The following is a 20,213-nucleotide window of genomic DNA, read 5'->3' as shown; positions in this document are numbered from 1 at the left end:
TGGGGCAGAATCCCCTCCCTTGCCCTCTTGGCCATGCTGCTCTTGATGCAGCCCAGGATGCAGTTGGCCTTCCAGGCTTTGAGTGCACAGTGCTGGCTCATCTTCTGCTTTTCATCCATGAGGACCCCAGAGTCCACCCTTCAAGTCCAAGTCCATGTCTGACCAACCTGGAGACAAGAATGTTGTATGGGACCACGTTGAAGGCCCTGCAGAAGTCTTGGCAGATGAAAATGCCTGTCTTCCCTTGTCGACTGTCACAGTCACTCCATCATAGAGGGCCACTCGATTGTTCAGGCACAATTTGCCTTAAGAAAGCCACACTGGCTGTCCTAAAATACTTCCTTGTGTTGTACGTGCCTTAAAACTACTTCCATGAGGATTTGCTCCACGATCTTCCCAGGCACAGAGGTAAAGCTCACCAGTTTGTGGTTCCCTACATCTTTCCTTTTTGAAAATAGGAGTGACGTTTCCTTTTGTCTGACTGCAAAAGTTCTTAGCTCTTTTATAATTCTCTGACCAAAGTCAGTAACCATAATCACTAAAAGTTACCAATTTTTATACTACAGTAAAGAAATCATGTGAACAGGTGTATTTTTCTTTACCTCACACCATGAATCTGTTGTAGTGAACCTGCCTGAAGGACCACAGTACACTGGAGAGTTAGTGATTCACATAACAGTGAAACCCAGCAAGTATAGCAGACCATGCTAAATGACCACCTCAGCCTCCAGGCTGTGCTCTGCTGTACAAACACATTGTCTGCAGGATAAACCTGCCCAGATCACTGCAGGATAGGATCCTGCAGGTAACTCAGCACTGGTGATTACACCACCTCTACGACCTTGGCTTTATCTGAGAGTGCAGCAAGAAGTTACCATTAAAATATTATTTATTAATAGAGTTGTTTTATTGCAATTAATAAATAAAATTATTTTTTACTACAAAGAACCAAAAGAGAGATCTCTGCATGCACAGGCTCTATGCAGCATGCTGTGAAAAAATCCCCCCAACTCATCCAATGCTAAGTGAATGCACAGCTCCCAGCATCTGAAGGGATATGAGACTGACTTGATAACTATATTCTTCTTTATATTATTAAAACATCTATTTTATTAAGTCATTTGTTGTACATTTCTTGTCAAGATTCAGGAAAAATCCTGCATTTTTAGTCTCTCACCTCATACCCCACCACTCCATCCTGGTGCAGAACTCTAGCCACAATCATGCTGCTTTACTGAAGGACTAATTCAGTTTTTGACACTGTCTATATCTATTTCTCTCTAGCAAACTAGTTAGGTAAATAATTTCTCTGCAGACTGGCTTCACAGGTCCCTGCTCTCAATATGTTTTGAAAGGCAGTGGAAAAGGGGCTGGCATAATAAAAATATAACTTCAAATCTCAGAAGTATGTAAAAAAATTGTCTTAATACCAGGATTTGTTCCAAGGACAACTTAGAAGTAAGCAAGAAGCTTAAGAAAGAGTTTCTTTTCCATCATTATCATCACTCTTCTAGCTTTTCAAAAGCATTAGCTTGAACTGCAAATGGGAAGAGAACTGTTTTTAAAAAAGTATTAAATCAGAATTGTTACCCCAAATTATGAAATAACCACTGTTTCCCCTCAAAGGAGAATAAATGTTTTGATAGTTATGTACTTTTTTTTTAATACTTACTTGGAAGTTTATGATAAAGCTGGACAATGAAAGGAAGATAAAAGAGGAAATACTGTTTCTTCTGCAGTTCATTCATCTCTTTTTACAGACACAAAAAAAGAATTAATATGCCACTTAATGCATAAAAGAGCAAAATTTCATAAACTCTTACAGAAAAAAAAAGGAACATACTGAAGGAAATGTTATTTCACACTTGTATAGAACTGTACTAGCTGGCAAATTTGAGATTTGCTGTCCTGGAAAAGCAGATCATGAAGACAAACTAAAATGAGTTAAACCAAATCTTTGCTGATAACAGGATTTCATACCAAATTACAGAATTCCCTTACCAGAGAGATTGGTATGATTTGCAGAGAAGTGAACAAAGTTCACAAGGAAAATCAGAAAGACATAGACACTGCAGCAGTTTTGACCATAATACCCTGTCATGGCATTTAAGGTTCTGTAGTACTTCAGTCTGGAGGCAGCTTTAGAGAAAATGATATTTTTAAAATTGAATGAAATATGAAAATGATTACTGCAATGAGTAGAGTGTCCCTGCTGAAATTTATTGTCATGTGTCTCCAAAATTTTCAGTCTGCTTCAGAGCTGTGAATTGGCAATGACTAACTGCAGTCTAGAGCTCTGAGACCTCCTGGAAAAACAGTGGCATGGGGGGATATGTCTGAGATGTCTCCTTTGGGACACCTTAGAAATGAACAGTGGTGAAACAGCTAACAAGCCACCATGTGGCTTGGTCTTTACGTTTCCCATTCAGAAGAACAGAAATAGTTTACAACCCTTTGAAGGGTAATTAAGGTATTCAAGTTCTCAATATCTTAACTCACAAGCATTACTAATTGAAGAATGACTTCTTTCCTGCAAAAAATTACAGTGAATACTTACATTTTCTTTCAAATTTCTAGAAACCTCTTTAAACCAGCACAAACATTAAATTTCCACTTTTTTTCAAATTTAAAATTTTTGTTGTGTTGTTTGGAAAAGGACAAAATATTGGCAAAAGCACTGAAGTGGCCTTCAGAGTTACAGAAAACAAGAATATTTTGAGTTGAAATGTAGCAGATATGTTGCCTTTTTGATGAAGTGGGAATTGCCATCAAATACCAAGCATGTATTCTGCTATGATCTTTGAAAGGAATATGCTATGGGCCTTTCACAATTATATAACTTGGGAATAAGGAGAGTTGATCAAACCAACTACCCACAGAGCTTAGGATTTATCTCATCCATTTCCACTTGGTATTTAAAGTCTCTAGTAATTATAATAAATTTCATTTATACTCAGTGCAGAGGAATGAGCACATCCAGATGCCTGCTTCTCTTCATTACCTCCTAAGTGAGAAAAGGATGACTACTTCAGAACTATTTAACTTCTGGAGGAGTAAGTTAAGACCTATAAATATCTCCCAGAGATAGTAAGCAACCAGCAGAGAAATAAGTTGGAATTCCACCTCCAGATTCTTCCATAATAATTCTATTGTACAGCATGTCCTATTTGTCTCCTTTAAAATAGTTTTATGTTCTGATTTTCTTCTTTAAAAACCACACACCTAAGATATGATCTCCAAATTCTATAGCTATATCTTTCCACACAAACATAGGGACTGGGAAATGAACTATGTACAGACAGTATGAAAGGTTTATTTAAGGAAACCTTTCTGTTGCATTTGGATTTGTTTGCTTTGAAAACAAGGGAACCTCTGAGAATAGCCAGTGAGCTAGAAAACAGGTATCAGAAAGTACATTAAAGCAGAAGATACCACTGAGAGAGACCAAAGAGATGAACCAATCTGTTTCCAGCCTGTTGATATATGTATATTTCAAAACCATTTGTGTGGATCTAAATCCATACATCCACCCTTTTTTCTGTCCAGTGTTCCAAATCATCTGTCACTTTTCTCTGTATTTACTTAATTGGTTTGCAAAGACATAGGAAGCAGTGCATGCTAAGTGTTGTGACTACACGGAGTAATAGGGAAAGCTCACGTGCAGCCTGGAAAAGGGCAGCAAGATCCCAAAACTCTTTGCTACTGCATGGCAAGCACACTGTAAATGCACTCCATGGATGACTGCCTGGCAGACATCGTGCTGTACCCATGGGGTGAAGAGGGCTCAGGGCAGCCAATTGCCAGAAGGCAGCAGCTTCCAAAGGGATTTGAGCAGTTCACTCCAGGCACTCTTCTCTGTCTTCTAGAGACCTGTAACAAAACTGGTTCCTATCTTCCGCTCCCACAAGTAGGATTTTATCTTGCATGTGTAATGTTGCACAAAGATATCTATATTTTAAAATCATTGGTCATCTGTGCCAGACAAAACGAGTCAGCACCATCTCTGGTCTGCAGCTGTGCCTGTCCCCCGAGGAGGAGGGAGCCTGGCACAGCTCTGCCAGTGCAGCAAGAGGCTGAACTGTGCTGAAGGGCTCACCAGCACGACCAGCAACACTGCTTCTCCATGAATTATTTAATGCACTAAACTTTGAGAATTTGAGCCTTTGCAGGAAAGAAACTGTAGGCTAAAGGAATGATGACAGTTGCAGCCTTTCAGCAGCTGCAACTTCTACAGAGATTTGACTGTGATGGGATGTAGGGAGAGAGGTGTCAGAAGTAGCACATGGTCTGAGAAGGACAGCATACATATCCCACATTACCTGGGGCTTTTTTTGTAAGGAGATTCCTTTACAATATTTACCTTTAAAACTTGGCACCTTTTGACACATAGTGTAGATCAATTACTGTGCTCACAAGCAAATCAGATAAAACTTGAGCTTCCCTTTCACTTAGATAATAACTAATACTGAACATGTTAAATCATTAAGCCAGTCTGTGGACAGATTTACTCTAAACTGTCTGTGGGAAAGCTTCAATTTGTACTCTTTCAAGCTTCCATTCAGATGCTAAAATAGCAAACTCAGCCTAAATTCTCAAACAGTCTAGAGTTTACAATATTCAAAGTTTCATTTTATATACATACATACCAAATAAACACAAGAGACAGCTGCAAGCATAGCACTCTCTAGGTGTGTGAGAATAGGTGTACATACTCTATTTGTCCAGTTCTCCTGTCTCTAGTCCAAGGTATCCATGTTTCACCTTGGATTTCATCAACGGATGTAAACAAATGCATCAATAACAAACCAAAGCAAAAAGTTTAGAAAAACTAAGAATTCTCAGTTCTACAAGTGGTACAAGATCCTGTGGTATTTATATTACAAAGAGTTAAAAAGAATTGCTACTACAGATTGTTTGATACTGCTGTGTCATCAATAGAAAGGCCACAATTCTTAACCTGTTGCATACCAACAATGAAGTGATTAGATACCCTAAAACAAAAAAGAATATAGGCTCTTCACACTCAGATTTGGAAAACATCTTCAACCTCTCTGCTTTTTATTCCTCTGTAGGAAGGAGGAGAGTTGGGGACCAGTGTGTTGCAGCTGTCATCCACCATGTCAAAGAGCATCAATTTTGTTCCTAAGCAACTCTGCACAGTGCAGTAGTTGCTGCCCATAGCTGATAAGGATGCTCAGGGAATTGTTAACTGGCTGCAAGTGGGAAGAGATAAAAGTTGTAGAAAATGAAAGTAAGGCCACTAACACAATAACAGAACTCCTCTTTTGGGCTATAAAAAAGGGGGATATGACTAGTAACAACAATGAAAAGTTAAGGATCCCACTCGCATTACATATGCTCTCATACAGAAACCTCTCTTGATTCATCTCACTGAAAGAAGCAGCGAGTTAGGATGCTAAAGACACATTCAAACTGTAAACTATTACACAATCATAAATTAATTCCATTACAACCTTACAGTCTAACTCTCAGCCATTTACAGGGAATGCCTGGATGGTCAAGCTTTCAAGTGATAATTTGAAAGACTGTTCCCTGTGCATCAGCCAAAATATTTTGAGAATCTGCCATTATAATTCATAGGAAAAAAATCTGTATATCTGGATACACATATGAAAAAGTTAGGGTTTGGCCTCAAAATTTTTTTTATCCAAAATAATAATTAATTAAAGCATGTTAATGTATTATCATAAAATTAGGCTATTACAGATACCATTAAGGAGGTTCACAGTTACTTCTTAATCTAAAATTAATTCTCTTAATCCAAGAGATTTAAACCTAGTGAAACATACTTACTTTATTTTAATTTACCAAAGTACTCAGAGTAATTAAATAAAATCCTAGAAGTTTATACTGCCTTTTGTACCATAAGAAGTCTTAGCTAAGGACACTGAGTCTTCGCTAACCAAACAGCTAAATTTATTTCTATAGATACTTATTTTATAACATTTCTGTTTTAATGCTGATATTATTACAGATCATATTAAAAAAAAAAAAGTGTTCTCAATATTGGGATTTTTTCTTCATATGTTATTTTTGATATAAAGCCTTAGTCCAAGTGGTAGTAACTACAAAACTGAGCTAGACACCATCCAGTTAAAATGCGAGCACAAATCACAATGCATACTCAAGGAGAAAGAACTGTGATATAAGATGCTTATCTCAGGAAATAAATTTTTTTACAAAGAATCAAGAAAAAACCAGGAAAATGTGCTTTAAATATGCTTCATTTAGGAACAGAGATTAAGGTAAAAATTACCCAGCAGAACTGTAGACTCTGCTTACAAAATTCAGATTATGGCATAAAGTACTTCTCAAACCTCCTACATATATCTACAAACAGTGTCCACTAAAAAATCAAATGGACACAAAATAAAAATGTTTGCCATCATACTAGAGAAGGGGATGAATTTTCAGTGGTCAATATTGAGAATTAACTTTTACCTTTTCTTACCACGCGTCAGCATCATAACAAATTTACTGCGTATAAGCTAAATAAGAGACCTATTGAAACCAATAAATCCTCAGATTGCATGTTTATTTGAAAAATGGAATCATCTACCTGACATAGTTTAATAATTTTTCACTGTTTATAAAAATGTTTCCAATAATAATATCTATGTGTCACAGCTTCCATTTCTTACATGTTTTTTCATGCTAAACTCTTGGTTTGAAAACCATAGAGACAGAAAATTAGGATCAAGAAACATACCCCTTGGATAATTTACATTACTTTTTCAGTTACCCTTCTTTTTTTCTTGAATTACTCATTCCTCTTTCCTAAGCATACCATACACACACCACTCTTATCTCCTTCCTACAGTATTATGTAAAAATAGGGCATATTCTGTTTTTACAAGACCTGAACCCTAGCAGGATCCATTTGATTCTGATAGGGGCATTTGATCTGGCCTCTGGGACATACCCAAAATCTGAGTATAGTATTCTATACTTATCCTAGAAGTTACTTCTGTGCACATAAGTCTGGTTTTTAAGGTGACTGAGCTCCTAGCTTCAGCTGCTCTCCTTTTTGCTTCTAACACCCAAGCCTCTTGTGACATTTCAAGATGAGTGCCTATCTTCATCTCCAGACACATAAATGCCTTTAAATTCTTCCTTGAAGTAGGAAGAATTAGGGCCCTTGTAGTAGGGCCCTTGTTTGGGCCCTCTAAATTAATAAACACAGGAGATCCCCATGTCTGTGAAACTTGACTTCTCAGTTAAACCAATCAGATCAAAGAAACCAGTAGCACAGATGAAACTGAAAAAAACAGGGATGAAATGCAAACTACTATTCCTAAATACTTCAAATATGCAAAATTTTACTTTGTTCATACAAAAAAAAAATTTCTAGGTTTTTTAGGAACCTTACATTTTCTGTAACTGAAGAATCATGCTCTTATAATTAAGTACAATTGCACAGTAGCTCCTAACACTTTCACCTTCAGGATGGAGATCTGCAGATAAGTAACAATACTGCACAGTGGAATGTAAGAAATGAAACTGCTTTTCTAAACCCAAAAAATACAATTGCTTACATGACTAATATCATTGTATCTTTGAAAATCAGAAAGATAGCAGTCTTTTACTGTTTTTCTTTTACTGTTTTCCTTTTACTGTTTTTTTAGCTTTTATCAATGTACTTAACTGCAAGAATTGGAACTCATGGTAGTAGGAATGGTGTACTGATAACTAGGTACATTAAGATGTATTTCCTAATAATGCATAAGTTGTGTCTATTCTGCTATGAGAAAAGGAGTGCAGTCTCATTTGAATTATAATAGAGATTAATCCTGTTAGATTTTATTCTTTTTATGCATTGATCACATGATCTTCATAGGTACTCATGTTTAAACCTGAGCCTTCATATGCTGGAGACCTGAATAAATTTTTGTCTCCAGAATTTTTCTACAGGGCACTCATACCTGTTACACATCAGATGCTCTAGTCAAAAGCATTATTTTATATTTCATCTCAAATCACATGTATTGAAGTCAATGCTGTGAAAATAATGCAAATTTCATTGTGTACTTTGGTGAAAATTGATTTTTTTTGTCAAAACAAACCCCACGGTTTTTTACTTAACAAGATGTCTATAAAACATTACCAGAGACACAGGAAGATCAAAATCATGTGCTTCATGAAAAAAGATATTAAGAAACAGGGGTAGAAATTAGGGCTCCTAACTGTGTTAGGAGTTGAAGTCCAGGTATGGTGACTATTATTGTTCCAGGAAGTGTAGCATAGAGCTATCATTTTAAAGTACTGCCAATATATTCAAAACCTTTTCTCCACTGCATAATCAAGTCAGAAAAAAAATAAATATGTCTTGAAGACTATGTCTTCCAGAAAAGCCTGTGCTCCTATCTATTGCCCAATAAATGACAGGTACAAAAATATACAGAATTTTCCCATCACTCTGTCAGCTCTATTGTCATGTGACTGATAAAGCCTGTTTAGGGCAATTCTGAACAATTTTGGTATTTCTAATTTATATTTCTTCTTTGGAACAATCTATAATCTTAACCCCTGATGAACTGTATCCTTCCCCAATTAGCTACTATGATGAATATTATGAACTTCTGACAATGGACTATAATGTCAAAAGAATCAAGTAAAAGGAGAAATTCACTAGACTGTCTTTCAAATGTCTGCAAACTTAATTGTCACCCTGAAGTTGCAAGATGTTCTGAACTTATTTTGAATAGTCACTTTATTTCTGCAGTATTTATGTTCCCCTCTTCAGAAATACAGTTTCCATTTCCAGATATTTTTTTGCATGGCAGGCACTATTTCTAATACTGTATTCATAGATTTATGTAGCTTTTGTATTGCAAATTTTTCATTTTATACAAAGGCACAATGATGTGAGTCACACATTGTCATCACTCAGCTTGAACTTCTTGGGTTTGATCACTTAAAGATTTTACTAAAATGACAGTATTCACTGATGATTACTTGAATGATAGGCCCTAGTTAATAGATCAGGCACTAGTCATAATTACTATCCGAGATGATTAGTTCTGCTGTACTAAGAATATTTCTATGCTACATCCAGGAGCACAGTAATCTTATTGTTCTTATTCTTGTCTCAAAGTAACAAAAAGGAAACAAAATTCCATCTGTTTCTACTTAAGGAGCAAATATCTTTTTGTTAAGCACCGCCTTCATGTTCTTCATAACTGAACTAAGGAAGTTCATGCTCAAGACAAATGAGTGAAACAAGCTAAGCCCTTTTCCTCTAAGAGATTTTCAGGATTTTTTTTGAAGACGAAAAATGGTCCCCAGTGCAACTAACTAAGAATACAACTACTCTGCTCTCTGTCAAGCAACAACAGCCCAATATAGTTTCAGTAATCTTTTTGTTACAGAACAAAGAATTTTTTTTTACTGTTATCAAAATGACCCTTAGTGAAACAGATTCTCCCTGGAGCCCTTTTTGAATATCTAGTAATGTACTTTGAAGGTGATCACAACTACACTTTGTCCCTCCTCTGTTATATAGGCTAAATGTCTCTGCTGTGAAGAGAAAATAGATTGAGACATCAAACACATTTGTAAAATACAAAATCCACTAGGGTGTATATAAGGAGACAAAAATAGAAAAATTCTATTTGAAACTGGGTTGAAAATATCAAACAAAAAATGAATGAGCAATATGTCGTACAAGATAGAGATATAATACTCTAACTTTGTGAATCTCTACATTTGTAACATTAATCATAAGAATATATCCAAACTTTTAATGAAATTTTTCATAAAACAAAGATTTTGAATTCTTTTCTCTCTCGTCAGATATTACTAAACTCAGTTTTTTAATAAAAGTTCTAAAGAAATGGATTATTTCAAACTAAAATGCAGAGACTATAAGGAACTAAACACAATGAAAATGGCACAGTGGTGAGAAAAGAGAATCTGTGTAGCATTTCAGAAGAAAAGTGATGATGTTGAAATTTTATGATTCTCATAAGGAAAAATCTATCAAACAAAGGTCAGAACAAAAAATCTGTTCTGAGGAAAGTTCAGGTCAAATGAATGACAATGATGATAAACTAAAGATTTGATCTAGTAGTGAAGGAGGAATTAGGAATTTGGAAAAAAGGAGCAGAAGAAAAAAAAAAAATAAAGCCAGCAGAGTCTTACTACAAATGTCAACCTCGTCTTGAAGAAGGGAGGAAAGGTATCAATCAGTACACAAACCCCAGCCATGAAAACTATGGGAAATGGAAGTTGGAATAAATAATGGAAAAAAGAAATAGACAGAACATACCCATAGTAATGAAAAAAGGAATGGAAAAAGGACTTGAAGATGGCAAAGAACATGAATGTGCAGGAAGAGGAAATCCTTTGCTCTCGTCCACTGTTTGAGGCTTTCTGTTGTCACATCTAGTCATCTGTTCATCATAAAGTCTTCAGAGAATCTGATACCTCTTACGTGGGTTTCCTCACACATTATGGGCTATATTAACAAATAATGAAAAAAAAATATTTGCTTTATCTTTTCTGAAAGACACACCTCTAGTTTATACCATGAAAGCAAATAAATGAGTAGTCAAGTTTAAGCTTCCCTTCATGAAGTATTCTGCTCATCTACTGAAGCATTGTCTGACTTGATAAAGCTACCCAATGTAAAGGCTATAAAAATAGAATTTTAATATAGCAATGAGAGTGCTTTAAAACTACTCACAGAAGAGCACTATGTTCCTTATTTAAAGTATAATATCTTCATAAAACACAAACTACACTACAACTCTGACTGACTTGGGAACAAACAATATCCTTACACCATCAAAACCTTACCAGCTATTCCAGCTTATTTGCTGGCTCCTGACAAGGCAGATGGAAATTTATGAGATTGTCATGTTATAAGGTGACAGCAGAAAGTGACAGAACTGTCATTATGGGTGTAGATGTTCACAAGCCCCTATGGAGGTCTGCCGGTCCCAGTTGAGGCAGACTTGGGCTCTTCTCTCTGTCATCTTCACACCAACCTGATACTTGACCTCTATGCTTTCCACTATTATCTTGAATCTCCATAAAATATTTTGTGACTTCTATCAATTTTATTCTATTTTCTCTTCTTGTTTCTACTTTACTTTTGCTACAATTAATCCTGATAAAAGACTAGTTTGAAGTTTAAAGGCAGACAGTTCAGTTTTTGGAAGTGTGCATGCTGTTTTTCTAGAGGCATGCGCCTCTTCTCTTTCTCTCTCTGCCTTTAATTTTCTCATGTTCTCTTTTTTCCTTTGCTCCTTTCTTCCCCTCTTTTCATTTTTTTTTTTTTCAGCTCTTTCATGTAAAATTTCCATGTACATGTACTACTTGAGCTGAGCAGTCAAGAGCAGTTAATAGCTGGAATATCCTTGGAGGCAAAAATATAGTAATATTTGAAGTCACTAGCACTCTGCAAAGGCAAATGTAATCTATGTTTTTTAAAGACACTTTAATTGCTCAGCAATCATGCAGAACTGAGAAATATAGCTCTGCTTCCAAGGTAATAACTCCCCAAATTGCAAAGGTCGCTTTCTCAATACCCTTGCTATGTAGAAAAATATGACAATGACACTAAGACTCAAAAACTCAATTTTATGTTAATCTATTATTCACTATTAGCTTTCACGAATTTTTGTAGTATTTCACATACCCTGCTGTGTGCTACTGTCATTTAAAACATAAAGACTTCATCAAGCTTTGTTTCTAAGTGAGAGAAGTTGTTCCTATTGAGTCCATTTATACACCCCTGATTCAGCTGAAACTAAAGTTAAAATGAAGGGGAGTTCTGTATTAGTAAAGAGGTGGTAAGCTTTAGCACATAGAAAAGGTATCATTACTAATTAAAGTCAGCTTTCAATGACCCTTGATGCTTTTCTCTATAACTTACCTCTCCTTTTGCATAATTATCCATCAACTAAAAAGATTTCAAAGCTTTTATTATGCTAATTTTAAATAAATTATTCACATATATATATTTAACACTTAAACATAATCTTTACAAAGTTATCATGATGTTATTAAAAGGACATAATCTAGCTAATGCACTGATTAAAGATTTCATAAAAATTGGAGATGCCTGTGATATTCGAACCTCTATCATACCTGAACTCCTGAGGGTGAGACTTCGGATCTCTGTTCAACCTGCTCAAAACTTTCTCTGTTCAAACTACCTTAAAAAGGAATCAAGCATGAGAGGATTTTCTTTAACCAGTTTTGTTCCGCTTGGGATGAAAATATTGTGTCGCTGTATACTTAAGAACAGGTTCTCAGATTCAATTCAAAGAGATTTGAAATTACGTTCAAATTACAGCAGTACTTTTGAAGATTTTACTCAGAGTAATACTTCAAAGCCTGGAATTACAGAATAATACTCATGTACATTGTGTGTAGGTGTATGTGTGTGCCAAAGAAACAAACAAGTCATATCAACACCAGCTGTGATACCATACCTGTGCAATAATCAGTTGCAATTTGGGCATAAAACAAGAAAAGTTTCTGTTCAGTACCATGGACAAGTACTTTCCACACTGCGCATGAGCATGGAAACAACTTACTCAGAGAGTACATTTTGTTACCAAAAAAACCCATACACCAGCTTCTGGTTTTTTATATTAAAGTATCAGTCAATTCTTTCTTGAAAACATCACTGTTCTAATTAAAAATAAATGGTTAAAAAAATCAGCATCAGAAAATACAGGAATGTGGATCTAGTTACCATGCCTAACCCGTTTCTTCTTCTAACTGGGCCTTTCCATTTGTCACCAGCAACAGAAAATGAAAACCAAAAAACCACCCAGGAACCTAAAAGGCGGGCTAAAATCCCCAAAGCTCTTGTCACTCCTTTTTAGCATAACTTGCCCTTACAAGAAGTATGAAATATTTACTATGCACTATATTTATCTTCATTTGTTGTATCACACTGAAGATAAAAGCCTTGTATAAAAAATGGTGGCTTAAGACATTCCTTTTATCTTTTTCAGTATTTTGTATGCATGTTTCCCAAGTAAATTACTATTGCACATAATAAATCAAGTTTTTTATAATAGTTTATTAATGCACTTTCATTTTGTTAAATTTAAAAGTTTTACATGCTTCATAAATCCCAACAGTCCCAACAAGATATAGCAAAATGCTAATAAAATGATGGGCTTGGCCTTAATGAAAGTGCTCAGTTTGTCTTTTAGTATCTGTAATTATTAAATTACTAGTCAGTTTGTAATGAAACAACAAATTTTCAGTTTCATAGACAGTACTATACAACTCAAAATTAAGAACAGGGAAAAAATTGTCATCTCAAATTAGTCAACCTTCTAAATCCCTGTTGTAACTAGAAACAAATGCATTTTATAACTTGGTGCAGAGAATCAGCTGATACAATCAGACACTGGTTTCAGAGACTTCATAAAATATACTTTCACTCATCTTGCCATTAAAATGCATTGCATTCTAATGTCAACAGTGACACTATTTAACCCCTATTCTCTGAAAGAAATTGTATTTCTATTGGAATTTTTTAAAGACATGTGCTTGATGTGTCATATATCTCACACTTCCTCAGATCATTTTCCAGAGTGTGTCACCTGTTGGTGTAGCTTGACACTCATAATGTAAAAGTTATAGGTCCATGAAAATCAAAGGAAATGTGTTCAGTGTTTTAAATAAAATCACGAATAATTTATTTGCTTAAAGACAAGGTATGATTTTCATGAAAATAAATCACTTTGTAATAACAAACTCAATATCCAGGTCTACATCAATACACAACTAAAAACAAAATGGCACATCCACATACTGATCAAATTAAAAGCTTGCACCTTGGTTCTCCTTATAAACATTAATAATTTAGCAACACTGTAACAAGGCCTGCAAGCAAAGACAGTACTCCATTAAAAATCCACTGATAACTCACACATACTCATGAAATATTCCAATTTCACTGTCCAAAACCAAAGAGTTTCAAGACTTTTTTGCTTTGTTTTGTTGTTTGCTTTTTCAGGTTATTTGCAGTTTTTGGATTTGGGTTATTTTAATTTCGGCAATGTTGTGAACTCTCTTAAACATGTAAAACATCTAGAAGGAAGTCACAAGTTGTATTCTCAAAGTTCTGTAACAAAAACTTACCCTCACCTTTTTTTCCATCACCATTTTTTAAAAATAGAGTATTTTTCCGTTCATGCCAATACACTTGTTGGAATGTTGGCTGTAACCAAACACCAGCTGCACTTACCCCAGTGTTGTCATGGTGACGATGGTGTACCAGAAGGCTGCAGGGATGCTGGTGAACTTGCTGGCTGATGAACCTTTCTCTGCATAGTACATGACTGTGGCAAAGATGATGATGGCCATGGTGAGTGAGAAGAGGAGGAAGCCTAACTCCGAGGCACAACTTTTCAGCGTATAGCCCAGGATGCGCAGACCCTGTGAGTGGCGGGAAAACTTAAAGATCCTGAAGACACGAAAGACTCTTAATGTCACAAAAGCCCCACTGACATCCTCGTTATCTGTCATCACCAGGCCAATGTAATATGGCATAATGGCCACCACGTCAATGATACTCATGACACTGCGCACGAATTTGTAGCGACTAGGAGCTGCCAGCAGACGTAGGAGATACTCAACTGTGAAGATCATGACACAGGCAGTATCCAGACAGAAGAAAGCCACCGCATACCGCTCTCCACAGGGCAGCTCTTTGATGCGACCCGGGCTTACCCCACAGGGCACTGTCTCCACCACATTGGCAATAACAGAGACGGCAATGAAGAAACCAGTGACATAGTAGAAGACCAGAGCCAGGGTACTGGTGTGTGGGTTTTCAAAGGCCCGCCACATCCTCTGACGAGCTGTCATTGAGGGTAGGGAGCTCTCGGCTACATGATCCGTATCAGCATCATCCTGCAGGCGCTCAGCATTCTCACGCCGGCGATCCTTGTACTCCTCGTAACAGCAGTCACCAATGATCTCAGGGATGATGCCAAAGAAGGCCAGCTCCTCATCATAAGCTGAGATGCACTCCTGGCGGGGATAATGAAGCTTCCCAGTACGGTAGAAGTTGAGAATGTGGCGGAAAATGTCAGGGTCCCGATCAAAAAAGTACTGCTGTGTCTCAGGGTGGTAGAAGAAGTCCCGCTCTGAACTGCCCAGCAGAGTGTCAGGGTAGCGCTCTAAGGTGTCCAGCCATGTCTGGAACTGGATGCCACTCACATTCAGCACAATCAGAGAGTCCTGGCTTCGCTTTCTCTCCTGCCGTGGAGCAGCTGGCATGGGACCAGTCGCCACTGGCATCCATCCTATGGCTGCTGCCCTGGCAAAGGGTAACCAAGCTGCTACACCTGCCGCCATGGTTCCAAACACCTATTACAGCTAAGGGAGTCAATCTAGAGACAGTTCTGGTCCAGCCACTAAAATAGAGAAGGAAAAGAAAAATACAAATTCTCACACATTCTTGAGGCAGCAGAATTTCTGAACATTTTTGTGATATTCACAAAAACTGAAAACCTTTTTGCTTTGTTTTTGTTTCCTCCACCTTTTTACCCAGAATATGCTTTCCAGGCACTTGGTCACACTGTTAGGACAATAAATGAGGGCACTTGGAAATCCCTGTATTTAAAGCAGCTTCTCTAACAGCCAGATCCTTTGGATATAAGGTCTCCATTCGAGGCCCCTGGATGGAAGCAACAGTCCTTAAATCAGTAGCCCCTAGTAGCTCTAGTGCAGCTGTGCAGCCACCTGGAAGGAAATTTTCCTCCACGCGCGATGCAGCCGGTCCCCCCGCCCCTCCTCCGCTTGCTCCCCGCCCGCCGCCGGAGCCGGGCCGCGGCAGCCAGCGGAGCCCTTCCCGGGCGGCTGCAGCGGGGCCGCCAACGCCGTCGCCGCTCGCCGGGGAAGGGCGGAGGGGATGGGCCCGACGGGCCGCCCCCCTTCCCGGCGGCAGCCCTGGAGCAGCGGCGCGAAGAATCCTCTCCCTGACCTTTAATCGCCGTCCGGGGACTCCTCCAGACCCCGGCTAGGGGCCGGGGGAGCCGGCGGGGCAGGGGGAGGAGCTCCGGGCGCCAGCATTAAACTTTAAGGCAAGTTTTCCGTGCAGGAAATGCTTTGAAGGGCACAGAGATGCCGGGGACGAGGCGCTGGGAGTGGGGAGCGCCCCACAGAGCAGGAGCGGGCAGAGCGGGGCTCTACCCCGGACGGAGCTTGAGGGCACGGACAGGGGCAGATCTGCGGCGAGGAGACCGGGGTCGGGGAGAGCCCCGGCGGTCCTGGCGGGGGCAGGGGCGGGGGTTTTGGAGACACATGCATTGGTGGGCTGCACGGGGCATCCCCGGGAGCGCCCGGGCGGGCGGCGAAAGGCGAAGCCGAGGGAGGCTGGCTATGGAGCGGAAGAAGGGCAGGAGCTCTCTGGCGGCGGGGGAGGCCGGCGACCGGGGCGGGCGGGGGGGCGCGGGGTAGGGGTGCGGGTGTCGTAGGGCTCGGCGGTCGGTGGTGGATCATGCCCCCCCCATCCCCCCCCCGTACCCCCGCCTCCTTCCTCTCGCCCCTTCCCCTCGGCTCAGTTCTCCAATCGCTCCAGACGTGCCCAGTCTGCGGCACCTACCTGTGAAAGTCTGGCGAGAGCGCTCAGTTGCATAGAGACTTTTGGAAATACGGGCTCTGCCGCTAGATCTCCGCGCCCCGCCGGGAACGGCGGGGAAGTAGTTGCTCCTGAGAAAGCTTGATCGCATCCAAAGGGACATCGATAATAAGGCTTTCCCCCACCCCCACCCCCCTCCGCCACCGCCGAGCGCCAAGCAACAAGTTCAGGGGGTGGGTGGGGGGAAAAAAACAACGTAATCGCGCCTGGCAGCTCTTGGAGCACGTCCTTGCGGGGCGCGGATCCTGCGGCGCGGGGCCGCTGTCAGGCGCGGCTGCGGCTGCGGCCGCTGCCCCTGCCCTGCCGCGGGCTGCGGGCGGCAGCGGCGAGGCCCTGGCGCGGCCGGGGGCGGGGAAGGGGGCTTCCCGCTGCCTCCCCCAAGGCGGGCGGGCCATGCCACCCCGCCGCGCCGCCGCCGCCCGCGGGCGAGGGGCGCATGGGCGGGCGGCGGTGCGGGCGCGGGGAAGCGCGGGGCGGGTGGGCAGGACATCGCTCCGCGGGCGAAACAAAAGGGCTGCGGGCAGCCGCGCCGGCGGCGGCAGGGCAGGCAGGGAGCGCGGCTGTGCCTGCGTCGGGGTGTGTGCCGGTGTGTGTGCCGGTGTGTGTGCCGGTGTGTGTCTCTGCGGGGCCGGGATCGTGCGGTCCAACCCCTCCGCCGGCAGCGCCGCACAGACCCTCTGGAGTTCGCGGTGCTTTGGGTAGGGATCGGGCGGCGGCGATAGCTTAGGTGAGGTACCGAGGGGATGATTTCTGGGGAGCGCTAGCTGCTTTCAAGGGAAGGGGAACCGTTCACAGCAAAAAAGGGGGAATAAGATGCCTGGGAGTGAAGTGTAGGATACTCCTCACGACGCGCCCCGAGCCACTCCGGAGTTCTGGTTGCAATATCCAAATGGCTCTTACCAGCTTTGGGAACGGCGAGAGCTGGGACGGGTGTGGGAGCCTTTTCCTCCTCCTCTCCGTTCCGCTCCCGTGCCGAGCCGCGTCCCTTGTCCCGACGCTAGATGGCGCGTGGATGACGGGAAGTGAGCTCCCGCCGGGGCCGGGCGAGCCCCGCTCCGCGCACCCAGGCGCGCTGCCCGCGCCGCGCCCGCCGCTGCCGAGCTCGCGGCACCGCTGGATCCCCGGGCTAGACGGGCACGTAGTTTTCCGAGCCCTGCGTGTCGCTCCGATAGTGCCGATAAATAGAGGGAACGGTCTATATTTTTCAACCAAGATTCTGAAACTGGTCTATATCTTCTTCATAGACCTCGCAAGAAGGTACCAGAAGGTGTTCCTCCTTCTAATTTGCCTGTGTTTCCGTTTGGTAGTAAGAGGTTTTGAAAAGAATCACAGAATAAATAGGTTCCTTTATATGAGAAGTTTTTACAACCAAGCCTTCCACTCTGATAAGCAATTTGAGATATAAGCCAAAGAAACCCAAAGCACAAATAAACCAAATACACACTGAACTTTGGGAGTTAACTCTTTTCTATATTTTAATAATATGCTCAGCTTCAGTATATATTCGCTTCTAAGCTCCCATGAAAAAGATGAACACTTTCAGTACTGTAGCCTAAACTACAGCCTGAACTGTTCCTACAAGTAATACTTGAAAGCGCAGAGAGAAAAGGCTTAAAAATGTTTGAGTGCAAACTCTAATAAAGGAAAACTTGTGATGATGACTAATTACATATATCAAGTCACTTGAAATAAAATATCACAGTAAATAAAGGGTACTTTCTGTATATTTGCTGAGATTGTTTGTTGGTTTGTTGCTTTGTTTTTGTTTTTTTTTTCTGGTTCAGATATTCAGTACATAATATCCTATAAATTAATCCATTAAATTAAAATCAGTTGGTCAACTACAGCTATTGAGCTTTCAACGTTATGGATATTCTCCCATATGAAATGGGAGGTTTTGTTTGCTGCTACAGGATATTCCTGTAGAATTAATAAATCCCAATTTATGATCCTGTCAGCTTAACACTGATAAAATAATACAGGACTTCCTTTCCTGAAAATGAAGAGGTTTCCTTGTCAGCTATAGATTCTTTTTGTAATCAATAACTGCTCTTATTTTTTTAACATGCCTAACTTTACAAAAATCAGTTGCTGGCTTAAGTTGATTTTTTTCTTTAGAGTTTTTCCTAAATAGAAATCTCACAGTAAAGAAATTTCTATCCATAGAGAGAATCCATGAAAACAGGTGCCATTAAAGAAACACCTGGATTCCTGTTGCATTCTTAAAGTTGTTTCAGAAATTTACAAGTTTCATTAAAAAAATGGATAAAACCCCCAAACCCTATATTTTGGGACAATTTTGGGTGCCACATAGCATTATAGCATTTAGTCTGTTTTAAGTCAGAGGTTTGAAACCAGTTGAGGTTTAGAGAATTTTCTGTCACCATTGCCTGGAAAAATGATCTCCTCACCTTAAATTTTTGTGGACAGCCTGTATATCAGAGAGGCATCTTTCCAAATCAGTGTCTTGGAAGGAAAAGAGTACACTCTATTGACTCCTTAATTAATATATTACTGAAAAGTGATAGCCAGGAACTCAAACTTTCACAGCTGGTACCTTAAGTTTAGTTCATTAGAATTGCCTGGCTGCAGTATTCCTTGCTTTGTATGTTTCAGAAGGACTAAATCCTGCTACATAAGGTGTACCTAAATAATCAGGTCTTCCTAAGTCAAAATCCTGCCTGTGAAATCAGAATTGGCTACAAAGAGATTGGTGTGATGTGACAGGGAGGATTATGACTTCAAGTAGGAATTAAATAGCAGGGACTCAAATGAGACAAAAATCCTATTTTCAAGGGAAGAAAATAAATCCTAGTAATTGTAGGAAAAGAAGAAAATGATACTAAGGGGAATGCACAATGGGCTCTAAGATGAGCTGTCTCTTAATTCATTTTGAAGTCATGAGACACAAAGAGCTCTCTGAGGATTAAATAACCTACCAGCTATGATGCAGAAGTTTATATTAATGAACTTTTTTTTTTTTGTATATTTAAAATGTTTGAAACTGCAAGTTTTCTTTACAGACTGAGAGCACATGTGTATCCCCTCTTTTTTATTCCTCTAGTATTAAGACAGTTTTCTTTCCTTTTGAGAAAAGAACAGTGCAGATGGTGGGGTTTTTTTGAGGTTTGTTAGGTTTTGGTTTTGGTTTTTTTTTTTGGTTTTTTTTTTTTTTTTGGTTTCTTTTTGTTTAATGAAGGGAACATTCCTGAAACCATCTAAGTAGCAAAAGTCCAATGTAAGAATTTCTAGAATGCAGCCCCATTGAAAACTAGGTTGTGAGATTAAGAGTGTGTTTTACAAAGGAAAATATTTGATTCTACTTTGCAAATCTAAAAAAACAGTGCTTTGGTCAAACATGCAATGAGCTCAAGTACCTATAGTCATAGCCTGCAGTTTCCTTGCCTTCATAGGTTTTTTTTTGTTGGGTTTTGTTTTTTTTTTTTTTTTTTTTGGTCTAAATCTAGCTGCTTTTTGTGCTTTGGGCCAGACAGAATAAGCGGAAAGCTTTTGATAATTTTTCCAAGACAAAATGCCATTTTTCTGGGAGTTTGCTAAAATAGGCTCAGGTCAT

The 20,213-nt window shown here is 39.9% G+C and overlaps 1 protein-coding gene across 1 annotated transcript in view; it reads right to left on the bottom strand.

Moving 5' to 3' along the window:
• Positions 1–16,883, bottom strand: part of KCND2 (potassium voltage-gated channel subfamily D member 2) — a 266,094-nt gene extending 249,211 nt beyond the window's left edge. The window contains exons 1-2 of the mRNA XM_059847166.1: positions 16,604–16,883; positions 14,240–15,413 (exon numbers count right to left, since the gene is read on the bottom strand). Of these exons, the coding sequence (XP_059703149.1) occupies positions 14,240–15,354 (1,115 nt within the window). The 5' untranslated portion in view covers positions 15,355–15,413; positions 16,604–16,883. The remainder of the gene's footprint in view (positions 1–14,239; positions 15,414–16,603) is intronic.
• Positions 16,884–20,213: the final 3,330 nt, after the last annotated feature.

This window comes from Haemorhous mexicanus, chromosome 5 (genome assembly GCF_027477595.1).
Source record: "Haemorhous mexicanus isolate bHaeMex1 chromosome 5, bHaeMex1.pri, whole genome shotgun sequence".
Taxonomy (NCBI): Eukaryota; Metazoa; Chordata; class Aves; order Passeriformes; family Fringillidae; genus Haemorhous; species Haemorhous mexicanus.
This window is presented reverse-complemented; position numbering and strand designations above follow the sequence as displayed.